The sequence below is a fragment of the Apis florea genome, unplaced genomic scaffold, assembly GCF_048593485.1.
Source record: "Apis florea isolate Af1SG1 unplaced genomic scaffold, ASM4859348v1 contig_2495_pilon, whole genome shotgun sequence".
Classification (NCBI taxonomy): Eukaryota; Metazoa; Arthropoda; class Insecta; order Hymenoptera; family Apidae; genus Apis; species Apis florea.
Window position 1 is genome coordinate 4,682,299 of NW_028256595.1, and position 26,169 is coordinate 4,708,467.

Consider the following 26,169-nt stretch of genomic DNA (forward strand, 5'->3'; position numbering starts at 1 on the left):
CAACCGCAACCGCACGCCAGCCTAGCGCCATGATGCCAAACCAAGCTAGCCGTACAACGGTTTCTCCGCAGTGACGCGCAAGCTGCCGGCGACGGCGTAGCATACACAAGCGAAATCACTTGCGGTATCATAACGTTCCGTCCAAAAAAATTCTTTTCCAATTCTTTCCTTGATCTCCATACCTCGATTTTCGTCATTAATCACGCACGAGTTTTCATGATATTCGTACCGCGAATCGGCTGATTGGTGCGATCGCTCGTCTTAATCTGAATCGATACATATCTTGTTCGTTCAATTATTGAAACTTTTTAATCGAGATTGCAATTGATATCGTTAAATAACAATCGATTTCTATTCTTTGATTTACAAAAAAGAAAAGAAAGAAATCAAAAAAAAAAAAAAAAGAAAGTATTTAAAATTGTCGAAAGACAAATAGCAGAAGAAAGGGGGTAAAAAGCGGAAAATTTCTAGGGTGAATTTGACCTTCATTAACGCGACTCACGATATGTTTGATACGGAAAAATTTATCGAGGAAATCGAGAAACGACCGGCAATTTACGATGTAAATCGTAGCGAGTACAACGACCGTAATGCCAAGATGACCGCGTGGGACGAGGTCTGCCAGGTGATGGTACCGAATTGGACGCTCTTGACGGACGAGGAGAGATACGCAGAAGGTACACAGCCTCTTGCGATCGATCGATCCAGATTCCTTGACTCGCGATTTATTCGATCCTAGCACGAATTATCGTGAATCCTCCTACAATATCCTCCTACAATCGTTTAGTAGTAGATGATACAAATTTTTTTCCACCGTTCAACAGTTAAAGAAATAATGATTGTTTAATCGCGTAATCTAAAGTAAAAAGAACAAAAAGATTAAAATATTTTATTTTTTTATTATGATTGATTGTTTTATAAAATTTTCTTTAAGATTGAGGATTATTAGAAATCAATTCTATTTTCCATATTTATAATATTAAACTTTTCTATTGCGTACAACAATTTCATAATTTTCAGAAAAAAATTTACGAGGGAAATGGAGAAATATCCGTGATTATTTTATGAAAGAATTGAAACTCCAGAAATCCCAGAAATTAGGGCCAGCTGGTCGAAAACGAAAGAAATACATGTATTTTGATCAGTTATTGTTTCTGATGCCAACGGTGGAAAACAAACGGTTAGTATCATTCAATTGTCGAAGCGTTCATATTTAAAGGGCGCATCGTTTCTAGTTATATTCCTATACATTACAGAAATGCTGGCACTACGTTAAGTAATTGTAAATCCGAAGAAAGCGAGGGCGAAGTTGACAATCCGGTGATCGAGGAATACGACGTACCATTGGCCCATGCTGCTCCCACCATTGCGACAGGCAGGGAATATCTTCAACCTGGCGCGTCCTATAAAATGTGCCCCCGTTATCCGAAGCAGCTTTGCGAAACGTCGTTCACGTCCTTCGATAATGAAATTCACGATATCCTGTCGTCGCACAGCAGCCAACGCGTTCCGTATGACGAGGACGACTACGACAAAATGTTTCTGCTCTCCTTATTGCCGATCATCCGACAAGTACCGGAAGAGAAGAAACTCGACGTCCGGATACAGATGCAACAAGTTTTGGCCCTGGCGATACGTCCTCCGGATGATATGCAATGATAATTCTGATGCTTTGACGATCAATAATTTGCAAATCAAAACGCTAGATCAGGACACGTGAGTATGCTAGTCCATACAAGAAAATGATTTCTTTATTATCGTTCTTGTTAATTATGTATGAAAATAGACAATGATTTTATCGATTCAATGTAGACACAACATATTCTTGAACTTTCGAATAGGAGAGTTATATTCATATTTAGACTGCACTTCGATTGAATTCGTTCTGATAATATCTGATAACATCGTAGATCGTAGATTATTTGTGTCGTAAATATAGCGAAATGATAATATTTGAGAACGTTTCAAACATAAGTAAGCTTTTGTAAAAAAAAAAAAACGATAACTTAAAAGATTAAACTACCGAGTACCTATACCTGTGATATTACGCGAGGAAAATTACTTTTGACAAATGCCGAAACAGAAATAGAATTTATAATGCCTTCTATTCTACTATAGGAAAAATGATATACATAATTGTTCTTCGACATAGGACACAATATGTATTTTCGTAACTTAAAATAGATATCAGTGATATATATTATCTATATCTATCCTATATGAATGATGCGTGAATGATGGATGCGCGAGATTATAATTAATGAATATACGAAAAGTACATTGAACGTAACATTACTTTTCGTCGATACAAAATTCGTTTACGTTTGGACAAATGTGGACAGGTGGCAGCACTAGTATCACAATTTCAAAGTTTCAACTGCCTATACCTCATATAACGAGTATCGAAATACTTAATTTAATTTAATTTAGCAATTTAGATATTTAATTGAATCATTATTTCATTAAAATGTTTACTTAATTTCTGACTTAAAGATGTAAAGACGTACTTGCGATAGGAATTATTATTATATATAATTCATATTTTGTACTAATGGATTATTTATCAGTTGGAAATAAAATTATTATCAAACTAAAAATAATTGAATATACTATTTAATCATTTTTTCTGCCGCATAAATTTCTCCTTATACAGGCGCAATGATGGAAAATTTGATATGGAAAAATATCAATTTCGATTCATTATTTTTCGAGGAATTTGACGATGACGCAAATAGTTGTAATATCATTTATATCTTGATACGCTTAGAAAATTTTTAAGTACCATTTTTAAGTACCATGATAAAAACTTTTGATAAAAAAGTTAAGTACATGGTATTTTAATGCTCATAATCTTCAATTGGTATGATGTATATTTTACGCGAAAAACAAGTTAAATCTTAAATCGACTGCCTTAAATTGGATTTTAACTATGATTAATATTTAATGTTTTCATTAGAACGCTCGTTCCTAACCTGAAATATGCAGAAAAAACATGGTCAATTGAAGACAGATCGTTCATTTATTTTTATTTCTCGCATTATTTTTACAGGATGAAACAAGCGCAACTAGGTTTAATTATCTGCCCTCCCAACTTCCGTTGGATGACGTTCTATTGTAGTATAACATAAAACAAGATATTCATGCGAGACATTTAATTATAACAGATAATGAGATCCACCCAAAATCCAAATTCACAATGTTCTGTCCCATTTTTAGTTAGGGTACGAAAGGAAGCGAAAATACGTTACATCCGCTTCATTTGTTAGTTGTTATAGTTGAATATCGATTAAAAATTTTATAATGTAAAAAACTGTGCGGTTTCTGCAATCATTGCTTTCGCAGTCGCGATACCATATAATCTCTATCGCGAATATAAAGCAATTTCAAACGAAATTTTGACCCAAATCTCTTTAACGAAATGTACGGAATAAATTGAATTTCGATTCGATGCGACTAACCTGGGTTGTTCGTTTACCGAAACATCGAAACAATGTATTTTGATATTGATGCTTACGCTTATTAACTCGTGCCCCCTACGCATTTAAATATAAACTGCCCATCATTGGTTTTCCATACAAATTACACGAATCGCAAACACTTTTGAGAGTAATATTTGAACAACTTCATTTTATGGTGGAACAGAATAAAATTACAAGAAACTTTTTGTCGTTCGTACCGTTATTCCCTTTATCATCGAATATCCGAACAATAGGATTTGTATCGTGTCTGAATACCATTGTTTCGTTTCTTTTTTCTCGTTCAACTTTTTGATATTCAAAAAAAGAACGAAACAAAAAGAGAAATCATAAATACAAAATCACGGTACGTTTGAACACAAAGAATCGTTTTTCTTGTTATACACACAGTAGTTGAACGATTCAATTCTATTTGAATTAAACTTTGGTTTTGCTCCCGCTTAACGATTTATCGCTTAACAAAAATATTTCTATTTCGATATAATTTTCGTTTAAAACCTAAGCGTTAAAATATTAGCGAGTAGAATAGGTGACCGGTGTAGAACGTCAGCCGCGTAAACATGCAAGGGTTACCAGCAACTAGTGGCGTTTGTTGAAACCCAACCCTCGGTGAACCCTCCTTTCCCTCCCATTCACTCCCTTCCTGAATAGACACAGGTCCCCTCTCGATCTCCACGTACCAACCCCTCTCTCCTAGCCGTCTCTCTCTCTCTCTCTCTCTCTCTCTCACCCTCGCCCGTCCACCGTTCCCCTCTTCCCGCTCTCTGTCTCTTTCCCCCTTCGACACGCGCGGCTTTCTCTCGCGCGCGCGTTCTTCTGCCTCTGGAGCAACTCGCAGCATCCATCGGCCCGCTCCGGACTTCAGTCCATGTCGAGAACGCGCCACCGCCGGGACCCTAAGGACCCTTCGACATTCACGAATCCTTAGATCTTGCGAGCCAGTGGTATCGAGGCAAACTATATTTTCAAGTTAATTCGAAAGCCACGGCCAAAGTTGTTGCGCCAAATCGTCGTCGATCGATCTTCTCGGCGCAATCTTCTCAAATAAATCAGACCACCGCAACATTTATTCTCCATGATACCAGAAATTTGAATTCTCTCGAATTCTATCTTATATGCTACTACCAGCTCGACGTATATTTATTTCGATAAGCGTCTTTTGAACCGTCGAGATCCATTTACGTGCGTGACGAATCAGAAGCGCCGCCTCTGATTCCTTTCAATTCGTTTTCGTCGCTTCGGCAAAAAAAAAAAAAAAAAAAAAGAAAAAGAAAAAGGAAAAAATCCGTGTCGCGAAGAATAAAGGATCAGCCTAAAGAAACGTTGGACGTTTCGAGAGAATCGTTGGAATCGAATCGAGGAGATTGGGCGTTTGATGCGGATAGAAGCAAGGCGTCCAAAGCGTGATCTTTGAAGAAGCGGCAGGTGGAAGAGAAGAGGAGCCACGAGGGCCCGCGAGGAGACTGAAGAAGAGCGATTTCCCGCAAGACTGCCGGGGGTTGTTGCCCAGCCCCGGAGAAGCGGACATCAGGCCCGGATGTTCGCAAGGACGAGACGCCGAAAACGCTGCCATGCTGCAAGGGAAACTATTTACGGCCATCGACAAGTTCCTTACGACATCCCCTTTGGTTAACAAAATCAAGTTACTGATTGTAAGTATATTTTTCTTCTGTCTCTTCTCTCTCTCTCTCTCTCTCTCTCTTTCCTTCTGGCTTCCGCTCTCTCCTGTCTTTGACCCTCTTCTTCATGCACAGTTTCTCCTCGACCTTATAGGGAAAAGTTGAGACAGTCGTTGTATCCGATTTAATTGTGTTCCGAGCCGTTTATAAGATTTCCTCTTCTACCCTTGAACCGGATGGAAACGATATTTTGCATATCGAGCCTCCATGAATCCATCTCTCGATCATTTTAATGAAAAAAATGTATTAAAAACATATATATATTTGCGGGAGTAGGGAAGTAAAATAAAATTCTTGAGAGGGATTGGAATTTTTTGAAAATATTTTTGGATATAATATTATACGTTCCATTACTTAATTATTGGAGTAAAAATGCGCAACGGATATGTTTCGTTATTCGAAAAAAAAGTACGATAGATGGATGGTGCTGGGAATAGCGAATGGAATGTTAAAAATTCGAGCAATAATCTGTATATACGTTTTACATCGTAATCTTTCCGCAGTTTAATGGATTGGAGAAAGAATCGTTTTGTTTACAGGTGGAGTGGCACATTTCGTGTCAGCGAAATGACTCGTGGAAACTTGGAATTTGTTCTTCCGAGTCATGAATACGTCCAGAGTGGCGGCTTTAATTGCGCACAATTATCTAGCTTCACGCTTATTTGGCCATCGTTGCGTCTTTTTGTGCCATCGTTCCAACTTTTTGCTTTCATTTCGCTCTTTTCCGAGCTAACTCCTCGGGCTAATCTTCGATTGTGGAAGCTTTTGCATTAAAGAATCATATTATCAGGGCTTAGACAGTGAATTATTGCGCCTCTCGTACGTAATACATTTCCACAAGCAAAAGAAATGAAAAAACCCCCGTCACGAGAGAATCTAGTAAGATTTAGTAAAATTACTCGGTTTACCGCTCGATTTAGGGGGATGGAATTTGATATTCTCTGCCAAACGTGTAATTTCATGTATGCGTCTTAGAATGGAACAATGGAATGATCGGACAGACAGTTAATGCAAATCGATGATGCTCATATCGGCGATAGCCCTTATACGCGAGCATCCCTTACATCGAGCTAAATTATATATATGAAGATGCGTATCGCTTGTTTGCCAGATAGAATAATCGAAACGGTTCGAGTTTCCCTTGTTTTAACTTGTTGCTCGGCGTACGTTTCCGATACGGCATCCTCCTAAATGTTTATTATTGGTTCCAAGTGAATTCCGTATTCCCTCGTCACTGGTAAATTCCACGCAATTCTCTGTCGGTATGTATAGCAACGACTACAAGTGGGATGATCAAAGGCGCGCGAGTGATCGCGGTTCTCTGTCGTGCTCACGACGCTCAAGATCGTATAGATTCAAGAATTTGTGCTCACAAATTCGTCGCACGTATTCCGTTTCAATTGTAATTTGACAAAATTTAATTCAGTTTTGTATCATAGAGCGAACGAAATATAATAAGGGATGATAGAGAACGCGATGATAATGCAAAAATGCTTCCAAATACTTTCGAAAATCCATCGATTTCGAAAAGATCGCGTAAAAGAATTAAATTTTCGATATTCGTTTCTTGTTCCTATTTTAACAAGTAATTCTCGATGGAAGACTTGAGTCTGTTCGATTGAGTAGCATTTCGGAACGTTTCGGCATTGTTGGAATGGAACTCGTAGGGGTTGCTGCGTTTCTCCGCCATTCTCCACATGCCATTATCATCGACGAGTGTTCCAGAGAGGTGGAAATTCCGGGCAGGCATGGTGTCATGTGCGGAGACAAATGGTCAGATCGTAGGCAGATACGGGACGCCGCCGGAAAGAATGCATAGGTGGGCACCTCGGCTCGATTTCGAACGGGCCCTTTGAATAGCAACGCATAGCGGTTACGTTCGTTGAAAAGTGGAAGGTCCGCCGTATGCTTTCGCCCGTAAAGTTTCCCGTTTTATCAGTTTACGCGAGCCACACAGTGGTACGGGTCAGCCTGTCGGGCTTCCTGAACGAGATTAGCATTGTGTTGTTTCACTTAAAGCGCCGTTGCGATTTTATTAACCCTAGTTCGTATCCAATGCTTTGTCTCGCTTTCTTCTTCTTTTTCTTTTTTTTATTTTTTTATTGAACGGTATTAAATTACCATTCTGTTCGTCTTTGTCGAGTTTAAACACGTGGACACGTGTTACGTTCACAGATAGATAGAGAATAACGAGCTCCCCTCTTTAAAACTACCAAAGTTTGACTTTGCCCGAGTGGAAACTACCCTCGAGCGTGTTTTAAACATTTCATCCGGAGTACTTTACCTCTATGCCTCGATGTCACGTTCTTCTCCGTGCCAGAGATTGTAACAATTCTCGATTAAGTTAATTTATTAATCTATCTTTTACACATCGCCATCGAACACAATTTAACAATTTCCTATTAAAAAAAGATAATCTACTCGATTAATCAAGATATCGCGAAATATATATTCAAATTCTCTTAAATTCTCTATTTTTCGTCGTATCCGACGTATCCGAAATTTTAAGCGAATTTTCACATAATATCGCGCCATTTGGAAATCGTATCGCGCGATACGACGACACGCATGCGATCAATTATCAATCAACAAGCGCGTATGGTTGAAATGCAAATCGTATTCCAGGCGAATGAAATTTTGTCAAACGTCTCTCCAAATATCCATCGAAAATCTCAGCAGGATTTTCCCGCGCGTTGAAATCCCTGGAAGGTCCAGTGTTCCGTGTGCCACGCTCGTCCAATCAGTTTCCATCAATTATTCGGTTAACCGATCTGCGAATTATGACATTATAGATCCAGGTCAGTCGTTGGATTTTAATACCTCTTTCGACGGGAATACCGGTATATTTTCATCTTTTTTTTCCCCATCTGTCCAAAGTCTATCGGCCGGTGGAGATATAATTAATTAAACGAGCGAGCAACGTTAACGAGAAACGTTTGCCTTCGGTTCGATTTGGTTTCGATCGAAGACGAAGACTATCCCTCGATAATAGTTTGCACGCATTAGCCACGTGTAATTGGTCCTCGCTACACGATAGAAAGGTGTAGTAGCGTCGAGGGCAGGGATCCTGTCCGAACGTTGCGCGCAAAAACCGGGTTGGATCCATCGCGTTTCGACGATGACATCGTTCCGCAGTCACCGCAAAGCGCGCACGTTTACTTTGAAAATGTTAATGAGCCAGGGAAGTAACCGAGCCGTTAGTTCATAATTATATGACCGCAGTCTTTGAACTGCTCAAGGAGAGCCAAGTTATTAACGCCACCGGATGTTCATCCCCCTCGAATTAATGAAATGTGTATTTAGGAATTTGGGAGGAAAAATTTCTTTCGCGGTTTGCCAAGAGTGGTATGCGGGTTGGAGATTCTTCTGCCGGGTTTTCAAAATTGGAAAGGGGAAAAAATCAGTCGAGCGCGTTTTCTGAAAAAAAGATATCCAAAAAAAGAATATGTATATATATATATTATAACATGTATGACGGTTTTATCTTTTGATTATTATTATATCGCGATTCCTGGAATATATCATTTTCTCTTTGACAGCACACTCGAATGTTCTTTCATTCATTTGCGATGGGTTTTACTACGTTTTAACCGGTTCTTTTTATACTGGCACGGAGAAAAGGGGAGGGACGGGATTGCGAGAAGACAGAAAATGAGAAAGTAGTGGAAGGTCGAATCTAGTTAGGCAGTCCCATTTTTCGCGGTAATTTGTAAGGAATAAATGAACGTTTCGTTATTTTAATTCGTTCGTTTCCCATATATATATATCTTTATTTCATTTCTGTGGTCAAAAGAGGAATTGGTTCGTTCCAATACGTCCAACTCGATTTAATTCGTAACGTAAAAAAAAAAAAAAAAAAAAAGGAGTGTTTCTTGGTATAATTACGCAAAAGTATCTTTTCTATATCGAGCGAATTAATATATTTTTTGAAAATATTAAGATTATAAATCACAATATTTTATTAAAATTTATGATGGCGTTGATTTTTCTGTTTTCGTCCCGAATAAAGCAAGATACATTTTTTCCATTTACCGCTCAACGAATAATCACAAGCGAGAAAGAATGGAATTGATGAAATGTTTAAGAGAATAACATCTTCGATGTTTCTTCCTCAATTTACATGCCACCACCGTAGACATTACATATCTCGAATTCTTTCACCGAGAATCCTTCTCTGGCGTGTTATCTCTGTACAGGTTTTTATCGACTGATAATCAAAACACTGATAATAGACGTTTCGATTAGAGCGAGCACACAGTTTAACAACAAACCCCTCGTAAAAATGTTCGATTTGATCGAGTTTAGCGGCGCAAAAATGATCGGCGATATATCTGTATTCTTGGATAAGACGATAAAAAGTCGGGAGAAAAGTCGAGGCGGTGTAACGTTTACGAGGACGAAGCGTTTAATTGATATCGAGTCATAAATTTCATGGATTCTCATAACCTGCCTAGGTTATCTCTTCATACCACGAAATACACGAACGTTTCGTCCCACGCGTAAATTTCACTCTTCGCGCTTTTCCGTCGATCGGTTTTGGTTTTTCGCGCTTTTCCTCCCTCAGATTTCGCGATACTTGTTCCATGGATTTAGATCCAATTCAGGTCAACAAAGATCCCGGCCCCGGATTTATGCCGAGAACGCATATAGTATAAACCGCGACGAAAATCCACGGATCGATCGAATCCCCCTCCCCTCCCCGATATTCTTGGAACTCGAGTATATCGATATTCGCCCATTTCCATCATGTTCCGCCAAACCGTACTTTCCTCTAAATATTTCGACTGTTCGAGCTCGCGTTGTAACTTCTTGCCCGCGAGTTTCCCCGCGAAATTGAATCTTTCCATTTCCAAGATCTTCCTTCTCGAGACGAAAAATTCTTTCGTTTCGTATCGAAACCGCTTATCGTATATCGTATATATCGGTGAACAACTTCTTTCTTTCTTCTCTCCGTTATTATTTTTTTTCTCCCCTACGAATTTCGTTCGTAATCAAACTCGTAACTCGTGTTTTCGATCGAAAGACAGAGAGAGAGAGAGAGAGAGAGAGAGCATCAATCCGAGTTAAAACGAAACGGAAACGGGAAGGCGAGCTAGAATTATTTATTTCGAGTCGATCGACAACAATCCACTATCCTGCTATAAATTATTTTGCAACGACGGCGCTATTTCGGTATTCTAATTGACCACGTCGCGTTCTCGCATTTGTCCGGATAATTAGTTTGCCCGATATCATTAATATCCAACGGGTGGAAAGGATAACTTCCCGAAACACTAACTGATTTTCGAGTAGTATTCCCGCGTAGTGTGTGCTCCGCGTAACAACAACAACACCGACAACAAACTTGATGACGAATGGTAGATCGCGACAGCGGTAAGTGCGCTATTCTTATTGCTCGTCATCCTCTCTCTCGCAAATACCGCCCGGCCTGTCTTTTATATACCGAATATATTAGGGAAACGAGACGGTATTTAAATCAGTACCGTTCCCACGATACTGCTTTACCGAAAAGACGTCTCGCGGGTAACTTCGCACGGTAACTCTATTCATTGTTTCAAACTTTCTCGGTCCAACTTGGTGCATGAGCCCGTGCGTTTCTGGAAAACGTGGGGGCGGGTGGAAAAATCTGCGACTATCCGTATCAAAACGGATGGAGGGGGCGAGGGATTAGCGAGGAATATGCAAGAGGACCTGGAAAATTAAGGGGACAGGGATTTCGCGTCTCCCGAATAACGAAGGCTTTACGGTGGAACAATAAGATTCGGGGAAAAGTGGAAATTAAATTATATTTATGCGTCGCTTGCGCCAGACGAGAAGTTCGAAAAGATAGGATTTCGAGAGGGCGCGCAATTTTTCCTTTTTTTTTTTAATATCAATCGAGGGATTGTCGACAGGTTGTTGTGGTGATTTATTTTTAGATTTTTTTTTTTTTTTCTAAATTTAATCGTTCGAAAAAAGAAAAGAAAGTGTTTTTATGTCGTAACCAGAGACCTATGACGGATTTATTGTTATATTATATAGATTTACATATAGATTTTCATAGAGAAAAGTGAATTTTGTAATTACGCTATGAAATTGACGTTTAATCGATAAATGTATTTAAACTGTTTGTTACGAGGACGAAATGTCCTCCCATTCGCTGTAACACTCGCGTCGAAGATAAGATATAAAAGATTACGAGATTAAGGTGTAAGAGATATTGTTATTTATTTTCGCGATACTTATCTTTATTTATATATCACGATACAAAGTAAGACACGAGCTTCGTTTATCGAGTACATCTCGTAAATAGAATATTTTTAGAGAGCCACGGGGATCGCGGTGGTGGACAAAGACGAGCATCGATATAACCGTAAAAATATAGCTCGTCATAACGACTGGCCATTTATCGTTGTTAATAAAATATACGAGCATTCAGGCTGGTCGTTAGTGATTTACGTAACTCGTTGAGAAATGCGCAAAAGCAAAGTCAATTTCGTAAATTAAACTCCGTCTACGTTCGCACCCTCTGATAAAATTACGCGTCGTAAAATTCATGCGGATGCACACTTCGAAGAATGATGCTTTTAACGTGCGTAATCGTTCGTTTTATTTCACTGCGCGATCGCCAATAATCGCGCGCGTTGTAATCGTTGTCAGAGGACGACAACAAAAAGCGCGCGATGTCTTATCGTTACCGAAGCAAAAAAAGAAGCGCTCGACAAATCATGATCCACTCTATCAAAACCTACTATTGACACGACAAGGGAACATCGATAAGATAATAGCTACACCGATTATACGCGACAGACTTTCTAATTTTAGATTACTGTCGAACCGAACCCCTGAACCTAGGCAACCGGCGTGTCCATTGGCATTGGCGCTAACGTGACACCACCGTTCGTTCGTAAATGTCAGCTATTGTTCGAGTATCGGTAGTAAAAAAAACGCGAGATGGATCGGAGGCAATTAACGCGAAGGACATCGCGATAAGGCGACATCCACCGAGGCAATATTTTAAAATTAAGACACAGTGTGCGACATCGATGTCGTTTATAACGAGAATAAATTTCGTAATTTCGACACGACGAGGCGCTCTCTCTCTCTCTCTCTCTCGTCGTCGTTGCGAGGAAACAAGAGGAATTTTTGGGTATAATGTATATTCTTCTGTTTATTTTTTTTTCGTTCTTTTTTTTTTTTTTTCTTTCAAAACCAACAGCTGTGAAATTAAATTGGCCGATCGATTCTCGTTGCGTTTCGGTCGTGTCGAATCAATATTTTTCAACCAACGTTTTTTATACCTAAACCTAACTCGAGCTTTTTTATATTTTTCTCTTCTTTTTCACTTCTTTCATTCACCCATCCCAATCGATGCGCAGCGTTTCATCTGCATATCCATCGATTGAATATGCAAACATTCCCGTGTATCGTGGAACACCACTTACCGCGCGACGATCTTTTGACTGCTTCTCTCTCTCTTCGAAATTCGTGCCGCTTTTATCGGGAAATGATAATGAAGCTTTATTTCTAGCAGGAAAATAACAGGGCCATCTGGGGAGGAACGAAACGTTCCCGGCCATTATGACCGTGAAAATTCTTAGGTGTAATCGTAAAGAATAACGGCGGGGAAAAGGAACGCGAAAAGCCTTTCTTGTTTAGCGCGAGAGTGGTACGAATATCGAGTAAAGATAAATCTGTTGGGAGCTTTAACCGGTGGCGTGGTTGGAGGAACGTCTGAGATTTTATGCAACGTGTCGTGTCGCTCGAAGGAACGACGAAAAAACTTAAAAAATAAAAGCACGTAAAATCCCTTTACGTTATCCCGCCGAGTTGATAACTGCGATCCTCGCTGCTCCTTCGCGAATTGTGAATTCCTTCTCGTGCTTTATCCTTTGAAGAAAGGATTTCAGCCAACAATTAAAAATCTTCCCGGTAATCGTAGCACTTTTAAACAATTAACGAGCGAGCAACAGCGTACCCTGTAATTAACCGATAAGCAGAATCGTCCGTTCCTTTTCAGTTCTCGAATTGCATTGTCCTCGATTTTCGCGAGGGGACAATTTGGACGGAGGTAACGAGTTTTCTCCAAGCATTCTCAACTTAAAAGGACGAGCAGCACGCGTAATAAGAAACGTCGCTGACGCAGCTAGATTTCCAAATTTTCTTCGCCTTCTTTACCGATCCGATAAAAACGTGTCCACGTGTAAATCCTCGTCTTGGTCCAACTTTGTCGCAGTTACATCGAGCCGTATTTGCACAAATTTGCATACTCAATTCTCCCCTAATTCAAAATTTCAACCGTACACTTTGTCAGGAACCTCGTTATTCCCATTATCTCGTTTAAGTGCTCGCGTATCTATTTCGGATCATGCAAGCAACGAAATATCACAATGAATTTGACAGACTCGTCCATTGCGCGAGACTCGTTCTCGGCGCGAGTTCTTTCCTTCTCGTTAGTTGTAACAAATTTGAAACCCGAGATACGACGCTTGGATTCGAACGAGTGGGGGGAATGATTAAACGAGAAAATTTAATCACTTTCTTCCGTTCTTCGGATCGTTGCCTTTCTCAACTCACGTTGATTCGTGCTTCGAACAGTCCCCATTGGATGGCTTTCGAAAAAGCGTGTCGAAACACGTGAAAAAAAGAAAAGAGAAAAAAGAAGAGATCTCGCGAAGAGAAAATATCGGGGCACACAACCTGTGCCCACGTAAAACGCTCCGACGACGCGCGAAGCGATTCCTACTAAATTCCTTCGAGTGTGCGGTCGCGCTTGACACGTAGGCCCATGCGTCACCCGTGTCGGGGGTGGGCCGTGATTCGAGGTTTGTCGCCGAGAAACTCGAGGCCGGATCATGTATTCCTGTCTCGACTCGCCTCTGCGGGAGAGATACGCGGCCGAACGGAACAAAGGATTTAATGGACGAGGCGATGAACGGTGTCGTTGATCCGTTGCGAATAATCAAGCTATTCAATACGGTAGGAAACAAACGCGTGATGATTTAAAAGCGCGACCAGTTTGTCTATTTCAGTAACCGTTTCTTACCGCGATTCTTCTCTCTTTCTTTCGCGGTATCCGTGGTTCGAACGAAATAATAAATCAACTTTGTATATCAATTCGAATTTCGTGGAACGAAACTTTCTTTATCGAAAAAAAGAAAAAAAAAAGAAATAATAACAATCCTTTGGGCAAAGATTGCGCTAATAGAAACAGAGGGAAAAATGTTGGGAAGGGAATAGGGGAAATAGGCCGTGTGTTTTCTTTCGATCTCCCTTCGTTCCTATCTTCCTCCGTTCCACTCATCGTCTTCGAAGAAACGTACCGTCAAAAGATAAACCTTTATCCCGCGTTGAAGAAAATCGCGATAACTGTTCTTTCAACCCTTACCGGGGGAGGTGTAAAATGTTTTCCTTCCATCGATCGTTACCGGATAACCTTCGTTATCGGAAGAATTATCTTTCTTTCGTAATAAAAAAAAAAAAAAAAAGAAGAAGAAGAAGAAAAGAATAAAAGTAAATCGGCCATTGTCCGTTGGACAACGAGGACGGATCGAAGCATTCGAAATCGAGCGTTCGAATTGGGGAGGGTTCGAAGGGAGGATTAGAAATATCGGCAGCTCGGCATCATTTCCTTTCTCATAAGCTGAATTATGGCGGCGTGTTGGGCGAAATCGGTCGTGAACGGGCGGTCAGCCGCAACGCTAACGAGTTCGCCCCTCAACGCGTTTCTCTCCCTTTCCAGCTTGCCGATTAATCGGTTAATTCTTGGTGATTCCCTATTATTAGCAGTACTGGTCAAATTGCGCAACACCTCTCGCCGAATTCGAGAGAACGATTCGTTGTACCCCCACGCACGTGGGAACAAGTTTCGACGTTATTCTCGAGAAGGTCGTAAAAGTTGTAGGTGGAAAATGATTGGAGGGAGAGAGGATAGCGGTTTAACCGCATGCTCTGATATACCGGCCGCTGTGTCTTATCTAGTTATCTCGAGAAAACCTCTTGAATATTAGAAAGATTTTCAGACGCGGTCACCGCAGCCGGGATTCTCGGTGGTTGATCGAATAACGTCGAGCAGGCAGTTGCTTGCTCGCTTACCACGGGACACCAGCTTGTCGCACCAGTTTGCGTTTATGTAAATTTCGTATGGCGAAATTTGTAGAACGGAGGGAAGACGCGCGGCGTACACGGTCGTCTACGAATTGCGCTAATCCCGGATGGAATCGGTGAAATTTGACGGAATATGTGTGTATAACTTCTCGAATAAACGTTTGTTCCGGTTGAAGATACTTAAAGATATGTCGCTATAGCGTCGCTATAGCTACGTAGCCTCGCTTCTTTTTCCTTGAAAAACGCGATACGATCTGCGAGATAGGGTGTTGATTTTTTTTTTTTTTTTACACAAGAAGCATAAAATTATGCAAATTTTACGAATATTCGAAATCGATCGTTTCGCTTTTTCCTCGTCCCTCCAAGATCAATTATGAAAAACTGCTTGTGAAAAACTACGTCTCGATAGTTCCGCCAATCTTCTCCAATCTTCTTTCCAGCGAGAGAGAGAGAAAATAAAAAAAAATTAAACGCTTAATAGCGGCATAAAATGCTATCTCCTGTATGCAGGCCGCACGGACTCGGTAGTCGCATGCAAATCGTCAGCGCGTTCAAGTCAGTCGAAGTTTTCTCGTTTCTCGTTCAATCAAAATACGAGACAAGAGTGATCGAGTGCCGAGTCTTATCGCGCCACCGACTCAACCCTTCGAAAACTTCCTCTTTCCTTCACCCCTTCCCCCATCCACCGCTTTGCATCTCCAACCTTTTCCCTCCGCGATACGCTCGCCCCGTGTCGCTTCTCCAATTCTCTAATATAATAATTCATCTCCACGCTTCGCCTCGACTTCCTTGGCTTCTTCCTACCCTAAAATACCGTCGATTTGCACAGATCCAAGAGAGGGGGAGGGAGTCGCAACGTTTGTTTCGCGACAACAGGTTAGAAGTTCGTTTCGCGAGCTGTTAATTGACGCGAAACGATTAACGGGCGGCGAATAATTACGCTCGAGGCGAGGCGAACGTTCCCACGACGTTCGTTTACTTTGATCCACCGGCGCCGATTCAATGAAATTCGCACAATTTCCGGCCGACACCGCGTTTCCGATCGCGCGTTTTAATTAAACGTCTTAACCCAGAAAATTGCGCGATATCATCAGGCATTCCACTTTGCGCCGCCTTTTCTCATCGGTATTCAAAGAAAGCGTTCCTTTTAATCACCGCCGCCGCATTCCGACCATCATTGCGCCAAGATTCGTGCATCGTCCTCTTCGGGATCGTTAACTTACCTCCTCCTCCTCCTCCTCCCACGTCCATCTAATCGTCCCTCCAACTCTATCGAGCGCCCCTTTCGTCGTATCGTTCACCGGGCTCGTTCGGTTGCTCGCCTCTAAGACGAGTTAATTAAGCGTTTATTGCGAGGCTTGATCGAGTTAGAGCGGCCTTCCATTCGAATTTCGCCACTCTCTCTCTCTCTCGCCACGAAAGATGCGGGGAACCAAGGGGACGATAACAACCACGAGTGTGTGTGTGTACGATCTCACCGATACGAGCTCCTCGTGCGATTAGTCCTGCTCGTTGTCGCTAATCGAGTTTCGACGGGGGAAATAATCGGGGAGTGTCGAAAAGGTTGTCGACCACGCGTGTGCTCATCGCCAGACTTTTGGCAGATCGAGACGAGGAGGGCGAATCCCACGGCTTCCGGCTTAATTCCGCGATTGGAACGATGTTTTGGAAGATCGGTGGCAATGCAATTTCCGCCTGGCGGATGGAATATCGTCCCCTATTATTTCATTAGCCGACTCGCAACTGGACCATCTCGGTTTGGAAGGTAATCGAATTATCCGCATGATAGATTGCAACGGGCAGCGTTGCGGGTAATTCTTCCTTCCTTCGTTCCTCGGTCCTCTTACCTCGATCTACCCGATTTTCTAGTTTCGTTGCGAACCGTCGCTCCACGAAGAAACGGGTTTCGCGGCGGATAATCGGCGTTTGTCGGACGCCTCTCGACAGGTTTATTTTTGCGCCGATGCTTTTCGAGTTTCGGCCGAAGGAATTTTAATTACGCGGCTAATTAAAGACAACGTCCGATAACGGTTAATCGGGAGGGAGGGAGGGGAAGAAAGGGAGGGACGAGCGATTACGGAGAGGAAGGATTAAAACCGCTTTTATAATTAGGTATCGAAGACACGCCCTTTTATGCGGTCAGTGAAGACGAGGCAGAAACGAGAAATCCGCGTGGAGGATCGGGGATGGAATTTGAACCCCTCCTGGTCTAAAATAGTCTACGTTCGCCTTGTCCACAGTGGGCGGGAGCGATGAAATGTAATTTAAAACGGCGCACGATCCGAGGAATCGTCGAAATCCGGAGGACAAAAGTGTCACGAGCGATCGGCCAACGCGTGACGAGTTAACGAGAATTCGATTTTATCACCGCTCTTTTGCGACGATAGAACGAACCTCGAGCGAAGAGGTTTTTCATTCGTGGCCTTTTGTTGTAAAATTCACTTTTAAAAAAAGGAGAGAGGGGGGGCAAAAAAAGGGGAAAAAAGGAAAAAAGAAAAAAAGAAATTTTCAAACTTTCTCTTGTCGGTTCGCTTTAAAATTCGAAAGCCCTCCCCCACGGATGTTCCGTGTAATTTTCAGGATCTGCTCGGAATTCAATAAATCGAACGCCTCTCTCTCTCTCTTTCTCCCTCTCTCTCATGTCCGTTCGAATCGAAATTTTGATTTCTCCGCGGCAAACGTTTAAGAAAAAGAAAAAAACTTAATTCGTTCCTATTTTCAGTTCGAGCGTGGCGAGAATATTCGAGAAAACGAAAATTACGAGCACCCATTTCTCTGCGCTCGAGAGAATATGAAATTTATAGCGGTCGCATGTACAAGCTTGATCTTAGCGAAAGATTGTGCCCGATCCGCGCCCCCGAGCGATGTTTTTCTCGTTTTGACGGCAATTTGCAACGAGTGGTCTGATCCCAGGTTTATCGTCGTGACGTGTATGCATTATGTCGATTCTACGGGGGAGGAGAGAGAGAGAGAGAGAGAGCCTTTTATCGTCGCCGTGTAACACGAAGCTTCGCATTCTTTATAAACAGAATTAACCGCGTCGTAACTTCCTTTCTCGACGCTCGAAATACACACTCTGCCATACATTTTCTGCCTCCTCCTTTCACAAATTCACAATTCGATTCCAAGTTAAGCTCTTTCATTGCGGTTATTGAATGATCCATAGCTTGAATTACATCGTAATTGACAAACTTTCTCGCCAAGTTATTCTTCTTCTTCTTCTTCTTAATTTCTTTACTGCAACACATAAAATTAGAAGAAAGTTAAAATTTATCCGTCGTCCCGGGGGTACGATTCAAAATCGATATCCATTCAATCGGGCAAATTAACCAATACGAGAACATCCTCGTGTCGAAATCTGATCGATCTCCTCCTGATGATACGGACCGCATCGATTACTCCCATCAATTACTCGGTGTTGATATTGTCGGCAATATATCGTCGTATGGAGGAGGTGAATGTCAAGCCGGCCATCAAGGCGTGACACGATTACCGAGAACAGCGCGAAAACACGTTTGTGGTTGGCTTCTAAGCCGGCCACCCATAAACTTCGCACGATGATACGGTTGCGGTACGTGTCTACAAGTTTATAGCCACGAAACTGCGAGTACCGCCGACATTTCGCGATCGTTACCGTTCGGATTCGTGCGCATTTTTCGCCACCTGGACCAATCTCGTCTCAGTTCTCGAATAGCAGTCGAATCGGATATATATTTGCTTTCTCGGTTGTCGGCCAAATCGACGATGCCGCGTTTCGACCAACAAATTTAATGTGAAAAGAGATAGAGAGGTCGCCTCTGCTCGGTTAGAAAACATAATTTCACCTTTCTCTCTTTCCCTCTCGATTCGATATCCCGTTGTATTCCCCGTGTCACGAACCGTGTCCATCGTTACGCGCGTCGTGCCACCTGTGGCTACCCCGATCCCTCGTCCGATTGGAAAACGATTTAAAACGCGATTCTTTCTTTCTTTCTTTCTTTTTTTTTACCCTTTTCTCATAACTGGCAACTAGCTTTCGCAAGGATTTTTCTTTTTTCCTCCTCGCAGAGATCTCCCCTAATCAAATTTTCGTCTAATCAAGAACAGAAAATTCGCCTCTCCTCCGCGGAAATTCAATTGATTCAATTCTTTTTTAAAATTTGGAAACACAGAAAGATGAGAACGATAGCAATAACGGCCACGTTTGACGAGGCAGGGACGAAAATTGTTTGCAGACGAGACAGAGCAGCGGGACGGTAGGGAACAGCGAGGGGCAGGAAGGGGCGGCGAGCGGCTGTTCCCCGAGGACGTCGACGGCGACCACGATAACGATGACGATGACGACCACGCCGACAACGCCGACGTCCACGTCCACGATGACTGTCACGTCAATCGTGGCCGCGGAATCAGAGGCGTCGATACCGTCGACCGCGACAGAGCAGAGGGAGCAGCCCCATGCCACGTCGACCACGTATCTCACCGCCTCCTCGTCCACGGAGGCCGACAAATTGCCGACCAACGTCCTCTTCTCCTTACCCGCGTCGCCGAAAAAATCCGCCTCTGAGTCGTCCACCAAGATACCCAGCAATATATCGAAATCTCAAATGAAAGGTGAGTGATTGGTCAACGTTATCAACCTACTCGTTCATTCTCTAATTGTCATTTCGACGCGTTTATTAATAATTACGCAAGATCGGATTCCTTTTTAATTAAAATTCATTTTTTTTTTTTTTTTTTTGAAAGAGATTCGTGTTAATTACGTCGAAGCTGCTTTTCCAACCGTGTTAATGGACGCGGGCGGCGAAACAACAAAATGAAGATTTTCTGTTTAAATTTCGAGCGTAAAATGTGATATTAAGCGGGGTAACGCTTAATACAAATTCAATTTGACGAAACCTAACAATATCCGTTCACGATTCATCTTGTGTATTATATTTCGGACACGATATCCCTATGGAATATTATTTCTGCAATCACATTTTGAGGATATTTTATCGGGCGCGAAATAAATATCACACAATGCTTGTTTTTTTAAATCGTATTATACAGAATTTATGCGTTTTAAATAAACGCGATGTAAGTTTATAGTTGAGAATTCGCGGGGATATAAAATTGTTTCCATTTTAAATACCTCTCTGTCGTTTTCCATGATTAATTAGCGAGTGTTTTCATTTCGTTATACTCATAATTAGATCCATTTCGCGAGAATGAAAATTCACAATATACACTGACAATCCCCTATCTATTGTTCATAAATTGAGCTGCTGGTATCGTTGTCTTTCAAATATTTGTCCGTATCACTTTGACCTGTTACTATCAATTTAATTAACATCACTTCGTCGTTGCGTTGTTGTTCGACAACCGTGTTTTCACCGTGAAAATTATATAAACAGAAAAAGCACGGGGATGTGACAGAAGTATCAAGTATAACATTTTTTCCCCTAATTAATCATTAATCCCTGAATCGCATGAAAGAAATTCTGAAAAGGACGATGTTGCGCGGCTTATGTTTTGCACGCAAATTGGAAAGAATCGTTTCGCGTTTCAGTTATGCTACGTATAGCATATTGAATCGTCGTTACAAGCCGCCACTTCGTTAGCTCTGTCGAAACAGGGGAGAAACTTGGAATATACGAACGCAACGAGCAGCTCCCTCGTCACACGTTGACAAGTGGATCACGAAGAGACTAAATTTCTAACTATGAGTTGGATGCCGTGGCAACTGCTTTTTTTGACGTTTACGTCACAAGCGATCAGAAGTATCGTGACGTACGTTCGTTTAGAATTCCAACTGACTGCTATGGTTTTCGACCGTTTGTTTTCGACACGATACGTCTACGCTTAAGCCTCGCTCTTTTCATAGATTCGTTTCCTAGACTTTTAATTAAAAAAAAAAAATATATATATATATATTTGATACAGAACGACTCGTAATAGGTATGCAATATTTCAAAAATTGATCGATATGAAAAAAAAAAGAAGTGTAAGTGAAAGTACGTATTTTTGACATTTGTTTTTTTTTTTTTTAACTTATTGGCAATTAAAAATCGATCTAAAATATTTTAACGAATGGATAAACGGTAAAATTGTCGTGCAATTTGTTTTTGAAGCTCGATTAAAAGTTTATCATAAATTAGGAAAAATTTTAAAGCGCTACGAGATATAATAATTTCTGGTCATTGAGCGAGCGATCGTTTCGCGTTTCTTTTCATCTGGATTATCTATCCCGAACACCGGACAAGCGACAGACATAATTTCTGGGAAAAAATGATACGCGATTTCTAGAAAACATAGAAAAGCATTTTCACGAAAAATTAATAGGTCACTGGGTCACGGGTCTATTCATAATCTTCGCGCCATCTTAAGTATTATGCAAACTTTGAATCCTAATGTCTCGGCAACAAACCGAAATAAAACATTCTTTCCTCTATCTTCCGAATATATTTTAATTCGTCATATTTATACGTATTTTCTATATATTAATTTAACATCGAACACGTTTCAACTGCATAAAAATCCGCAGTCTGCTCATAGATATACATATATATATATAAATATATACATGTATAGACATATAGATAGATATATTTTTCACGAAAAACATTTCTCGATGTGCGATGTTCGAGAGAAATTGCCCGCGTTACTTTCTCCACGAAACGAATGACGAAAGTTTATCGTCGGTTCGCGTTTCAAGCAAACGAGAAGATTTTCCTGGAAACATAGAAACTAATGGCTTAATCCCCGTTATTTATGTCGAACGATATTCTCGAAATTTTTACCGCGCTATTTTTCTTAAATTTCGTCCGAGAGAAATCATTCCATCCCCTCCTTTTTCTTTTCCAATTTCCATTCCATCTAATGATGCCAACTGTTTTCGAATCGTTTTCGTCCTTTTTTTTTTTTTTGCACGCACGTAAAAGAAAAACGTAAAGCAAAGAAAAAGAAGGGACGAAGAAAAAGAGGGGGAGAAAAAAATCAGAAAACCGCACAAACCAGTAACCGGGTTAAGCAGCATCTATTTGTCGTCGCCCCTTCCCCCGCGGTTTTTCTTCTCCCCCGTTATCCATTAGCGCAAAATCGCTCTCTCTCTCTCTCTCTCTCCCTCTTTTCTCTCTGTCTTTCGCTCGAGCACAATAGCGCGTGCAGATACGCCGGTGCAGAATGTGCTTATAGGAAAACCATAGCCCCGCCGGTACGTACAAAATCAATGGGCCGTGAAACGAGGCTATTAAACGGTCGAGTCAAGCACCGACGATCCAAGTCCGACCAAGCTTGTCCTTTCCCTCATCGTTCTCATCGTGGCAAGCATCAAACATCGCGAGGATGTTATCGACCGGATCGTTTAATCATCCCCGATGACCCTTACCCTTCCAACCCTTCATCGGGGAAAAAGAGATCGGGCTTCCTCGGCTTCCTCGTCTTCGTCCAATTCTCTTCGATTTCGATCGTCCCCGCCGATAATTATAACTCCCCGCGAGACTCGTTTCGCTCTTTCTTCCTCTACATTCCAGTAGAGCAGAACGAGAATAATTCCTTAAGAATATTATTCCAGCGACTGTGTACGATCGTATCGTAGAACAGAGTTTTAAATAAAATAACCGAGGAGTCGGTGAGGACGCGATTCGAACGGCGATGCATTAAGACCGGAAGGAAATTTCGCTGCGCGCCACTCCGTGGCGAGTTGCTCAAACACTTCTCTCAGGCGCCTTTAATCTTCTTCCCTTCTCGCCCGAATCTCAATCTCGAACACCGCCTATACTTTGCTCCACAACTACGAAAGGAAGAATACTCGAGTGAACGTTACATTATATTTACTTAATCGCATCGAACATTATTTTTTAATCTGTTGTTAGAATTCAGGGAAGCGTTCAGACTGTTCGACAAGGACGGGGACGGAAGCATCACGAAGGAGGAGCTCGGCAGGGTGATGCGCTCGCTGGGGCAATTCGCGAGGGCCGAGGAGCTGCGCACGATGTTGCAGGAGATCGACATCGACGGTGAGCATTCTTTCTTTGCGCCCGATTATTTTCCCGAATATTTTCGAAACGGTGGAGACGGCACGCTATTCCATTAACCCGGATTAACAAAGGGTGTGTATCACGGAGCGAACGAAATCCAACCACCCTCGAAACCCACGCTCGGACGTGGTGTTAATCGAAAATTTCCCATTAATATTCAACGATCCTGCGAAAACGAAACGCGGTCGAGGAATACGGGGGGAGGGGGAGGGGGAGGGGGACCACGATTCGTTAAAATTCGTAACGTTGTTCCCGACCACGTGGTTAAATTCGTTAGCGACACCGCTCTCCTTGCGCGCTCTCCAACAAGTAAATCGGCTTCGTTGCTTCGCGAAATACTTGGATGGACGTCATACAGATCAACAACGTACAACTGGATCGAGATCCCTCGAACTCGCGTAATCGTGTTACGCTTCTCTCTGACCGATTCAGCGGCGTCTTAATTGCGCGTAATTTTCGAAAATTATTCCGACAACGAGAAGCTTTTTTTACCGACCTGGATGCATCTCTCGCCTCGAACTTTCCGAAGGCTGCACAGTCTTTCGGGCGTCATTGAGAAAGATGAAACGTTTCGTCGATCACGTTTACACGAAATGAAACGGTTGAGAATTAAGATCATTCCCACGAAGAGATTTCTTCTTTTCCTTATTCTTTCAGTTTCTTACTGGAGGATAGGAAAATAAGACGCGGGTTGAAAATTGGGCTACCCTCGTTGTGTTTTTTTTTATCGCGTTATCACAGTGGCAAGTGAACCGAATCTAAAATAGGGGGAACAACGAAAGTGGATACCGTGGAGAGAAATCGGGTCGCTCTTGGTGCGGATTCGCTTTTTCGATATACGGTGGGATGCATGCAAGGGCATCGATACCTGTTGCTGATTCCTCCTTCGCCAAAAAAGGTAATCTCCTTTATCGCGGGCGTCGTTGATTCGCTGCTTTTGCGATAAAAGTCTTTCGAAACTGAAATATCATTATTAAGAACGTTCGTATATTTATTCGAAAGACGGTAAAAATCTTTGAGTTGCTCGTTCAAATTATGCCAGAATATCATAAAATGAGATTAGCCGTCCGTTCGTGCACGGGTCGATGATTGAAAATTGACGCAGAAAAATCTGGGCACACGCGAGATTTCATCTTAATCCAATTGCTAGGAATCGAATAAAAATTGCACGTACTTGAGCTGCGTGAAAGGCGTTCCGTTAAAACGGAAATTGTTCCGCGAAATTACCCGCACGTCTAAACAAACGCCACGCTGGCCCATTTGCCGTAACGAATCCGAAAGCTGTCGTGGTCAATTGCGAATCGTGTTTACGACGCGTAAAATTTTCCCTCTCTATGTGACGCCAAGTTATTACGCCGAGGAACGCTCGCTGTGAAAGCTTCGATCGCGTTGACACGATTTTTATTAATTTTTCCAACGGGCCATTAAATAAACAACGACGGACGAATCGATGTATAATGATCCAATCGACGCGAACGATAGTTTTATATTTTCTTTACGCAATATTTCGAATTTTCTCCTCGAGGCAACGAGAATCCTTGTTTTCTTATCGTTTATCTATCTCGTCTCGCTTAAACAGTTTCTCACGAAGAAGATACTTGATTACAAGTTGGATTGTTCGAACCGTTGCGCATGCTGCGAGGATTAATCGAATAATGTTACCCAAGGATTTAACGAGAATTTGTCTTTACTGTCTCGCCTTTAACCAAACGTAACGTAACCAATATTTGATAATGGCATTTACGCAATTCCCGTTTAAACAGGATAGAAGCATAATCATTCCAATTTCAACACCTGGTGTTCGCGTCCCGATGCTACCTCGCCAGCAAGTATCGTATTCGAATTTCGATACTTGGAAGCTGATGCACGAGTAATTAGAAGTAGGCAAGGCACGCGAAACGAGACCAGTGCGCGCGCACGCCCCGATGAATGCACGTTTGCCTGTGTGCGCGCAAAGAAAAGAAAAAAAGAAGAAAAAAAGAAAGAACGGAATATTCCTATGCGCACGGACACAAAAGCGGTGAAAAAAAATATATTTGTATATGTATATATATATATATCAGCAGAGATTCCAGCGACGATGACATCGTTCGATCCGACATCCATCGCTTCGTTTCAATGGATCCACTTCTCCGTTGAACCTGTGCCACGGTCTCGACTTACCGTGATCCAGTGGCAACCGGGCCATTCCGCGCATCGAACGTCAATCGAAGCGCCGCGTCGATTGGACGTGTTGGACGTCGTTGCGGAAGTCGATCGGCAATGATCATGGACGAAGTGTAACTCGAAGCCGCGTGTTGGGATCGCTATTCACGGTGCATGAAACACGGAGAAAGTTGGAGGCGTAAATTGATTTTTGGTTGTCGTACGAGTCACCAGGTTTACGGGGGGGATTAGCGGTCGTGAGAGATTGGCTGGAAGGTATAAATTGCAGTTAGCGAAGGGATCGAGAATCTCGGATTTCAGAGTTTATTTTTAATCCGCGAATCAATTTCATCGCGTCGAAACTTTCGCACGATACGCGCTATCGTTTCCTATTGTCGAAGGGAAAGTTGTCGGACGAGTAGAAATTGCGAGAGGAATTTGAATGTCGGGGAAAGGTAGGAGATTGGCGAGAATTTTAAATGAATGAACGAAAAAGGGCGAGTGAGTAAGTAAGTAAGTGCTCGGAATATATTCGTCTCTCCATTCTGCAACGGGGTGGCGGGGTTAACATCGAACAAGTTCGTCCAAGTTAATTTTGAAGATACTTCGTTGGGCATTCGTTCGTTCATCCGAACGAGACATATTGTTTAAACGAACGAAATCTTAAGCAGCATCTCAATATCACGACGTTTTACGTATTTTCGCAAACACGATTTCATCAAGACACAGAAACAGGAAACACAGAATTTCCTCCGATGTTATCGATCGTGGAACGTGTTGCGAAGA

At 42.0% G+C, this 26,169-nt stretch overlaps 2 protein-coding genes across 4 annotated transcripts in view; both read left to right on the forward strand.

Moving 5' to 3' along the window:
- The first annotated feature begins 67 nt into the window (after nucleotides 1-67).
- LOC100865216 (uncharacterized) lies at nucleotides 68-2,597 on the forward strand. The gene is made up of 3 exons (XM_003689523.4): nucleotides 68-677; nucleotides 1,021-1,180; nucleotides 1,257-2,597. Exons 1-3 carry the CDS (start codon nucleotides 506-508, stop codon nucleotides 1,657-1,659), a joined length of 735 nt encoding a protein of 244 aa, XP_003689571.1. The 5' UTR covers nucleotides 68-505; the 3' UTR covers nucleotides 1,660-2,597.
- A 1,743-nt stretch (nucleotides 2,598-4,340) lies between these two features.
- Nucleotides 4,341-26,169, forward strand: part of LOC100865094 (neo-calmodulin) — a 48,259-nt gene continuing 26,430 nt past the window's right edge. For 2 of the 3 annotated variants that reach the window (XM_003689522.4, XM_086906395.1), the window contains exons 1-3: nucleotides 4,341-5,128; nucleotides 19,456-19,831; nucleotides 23,074-23,217. In XM_003689522.4, coding sequence (XP_003689570.1) covers nucleotides 5,048-5,128; nucleotides 19,456-19,831; nucleotides 23,074-23,217 — 601 coding nt within the window. In that variant the 5' untranslated portion in view covers nucleotides 4,341-5,047. Of the gene's footprint in view, nucleotides 5,129-18,856; nucleotides 19,046-19,455; nucleotides 19,832-23,073; nucleotides 23,218-26,169 lie in introns of those variants that run through there. The other variant, XM_086906396.1, reaches the window with a different exon arrangement.